Source organism: Triticum urartu, chromosome 6 (assembly GCF_003073215.2).
Source record: "Triticum urartu cultivar G1812 chromosome 6, Tu2.1, whole genome shotgun sequence".
In the NCBI taxonomy this organism is placed as follows: Eukaryota; Viridiplantae; Streptophyta; class Magnoliopsida; order Poales; family Poaceae; genus Triticum; species Triticum urartu.
Genome location: NC_053027.1, coordinates 69,057,203 through 69,058,764, shown reverse-complemented (window position 1 = coordinate 69,058,764; position 1,562 = coordinate 69,057,203). Strand labels below are relative to the sequence as shown.

Sequence of the window (1,562 nt, the reverse complement as noted above, 5' to 3'; positions counted from 1 at the left end):
TATATATGAACGCCTGTGTCCCTAGTGCTTTCTTAAAAAAAAAGACCGTTCTGTTGCCCTCCTCACGTCTGTGATAAGCAAGAGACCGGCGCAGGAAACACATCCGTAGCGATTAACAAGTACCAGCATCCGGGTGAATCTCCGACAAATATACGCGCAATTAAAAACATCGATCGATGTACGTCCGTGGCTCTGTCTGCCCATCGATTCGTTTAGATCGATTTTGTTTCTCGAAACCTCTTCGCTACAAGTCCGCCGGCCGGCCGCCATGGTAACCAAGTCCTCCTCAACGGTGGTGGTTCACGCCGGCGTGCACCTGTTCAAGGTCGTCGGCCACTCCACCATCACGGGCAAGATTAAGCTCACTTCCGACACTTTCCGCGTTGCTGATCACGACTGGGCTATCCTGTACTACCCGAACGGCAACACTAGCGTTGTCGACGACCAGTTCAGTTCGATTTTCCTTAAGCTGATGAATGCCGGCGAGGATAAGGTCACGGCCTACTATTCCTTCTGCCTTCAGGACCCCGCGGCGCCGGCGACAGGGGAGAAGCACAAAATCAGTTTGCACACCCCGAAGTTCTCGTCCACTTCGTTGGTCAGGGGTACCGACAAGTTCGTGAGTAAAGCCGACTTGGCCGCGTCCGGGTGCCTCAAGGATGACTATCTCGTGATCAAGTGCACCGTCGAGGTCCCAATACTGATGGACGACCGACTGGAGGGCGACGATAACGACAGCGTCATCGTGCCACCCGCAGACCTAAGCAAAGATCTAGCTAATCTTCTAGACAGCGGCCTCAAGGCGGACTTGACCATCAAGATCGGCTGGTTCAAGAGATTCAAGGTGCACGCGTGCGTACTCGCTGCGCGATCGCCCGTCTTCCGAGCCAAGCTGTGCGGCACCATGATGGAGAGCAGAGGAAGCAGCATCCTCATCAAGGACATAAATGCAAAGGTTTTCGAGATTGTGCTGCATTACATGTACAATGATCGTCTGCCAGAGTCTATGGATGAGGCGACGGAAGAGACCACAAACATGGTGCAGCATCTGCTCGTCGCGGCTGATCGTTACGCAATGGAAAGACTAAAGCTGATACGCGAGATGAGGTTGAGCAAGGCGCTGGATATCAACACGGTGGGTTTCACCTTGGATCTTGCAGAGCAATACCATTGTCAGCAGCTCAAGGGTTGCTGTCTCAGGTATATGACAAGAAACGGCAAGAGATTACAAGAAATCATAAACACCGAGGGGTTTGCTGAACTAAAGCGAAACCAACCACAGGTCGCATTCGATATTCTTGGACAAGTTATTGCCTTACTGGCAACTTAGTCATGTCATATTGACATGAATCAAGTGACGATACATCTTGAAAGCAGAAGCACATACTAGCTTGTTGATCTCTATGTATTTACTGGTGTATCATGAATTTGGTTTGTCTAATTGGGCTGTGTGAATGTCCTTGACGCACTACTTTAAAGCATCTTCCATGGCTTGTGTCTTATTTTCTGGTAAGAGTGTTTATTTTACAAGACTACAACTAGTATAATGCAGTGTATGGTGA

The 1,562-nt window shown here is 49.8% G+C and overlaps 1 protein-coding gene across 1 annotated transcript; it reads left to right on the top strand.

The window, feature by feature from the left end:
* Nucleotides 1-268: 268 nt before the first annotated feature.
* On the top strand, nt 269-1,330 carry LOC125514598 (BTB/POZ and MATH domain-containing protein 2-like). The gene has a single exon (XM_048679933.1). The coding sequence runs from the start codon at nt 269-271 to the stop codon at nt 1,328-1,330; it is 1,062 nt and encodes a 353-aa protein (XP_048535890.1).
* The last annotated feature ends 232 nt before the right edge of the window (nt 1,331-1,562 follow it).

What these genes read in the sequence shown, in the direction of transcription:
- LOC125514598 (XM_048679933.1), top strand. Translation starts at nt 269, where the DNA reads ATGGTAACCAAGTCCTCCTCAACGGTGGTGGTTCACGCCGGCGTGCAC.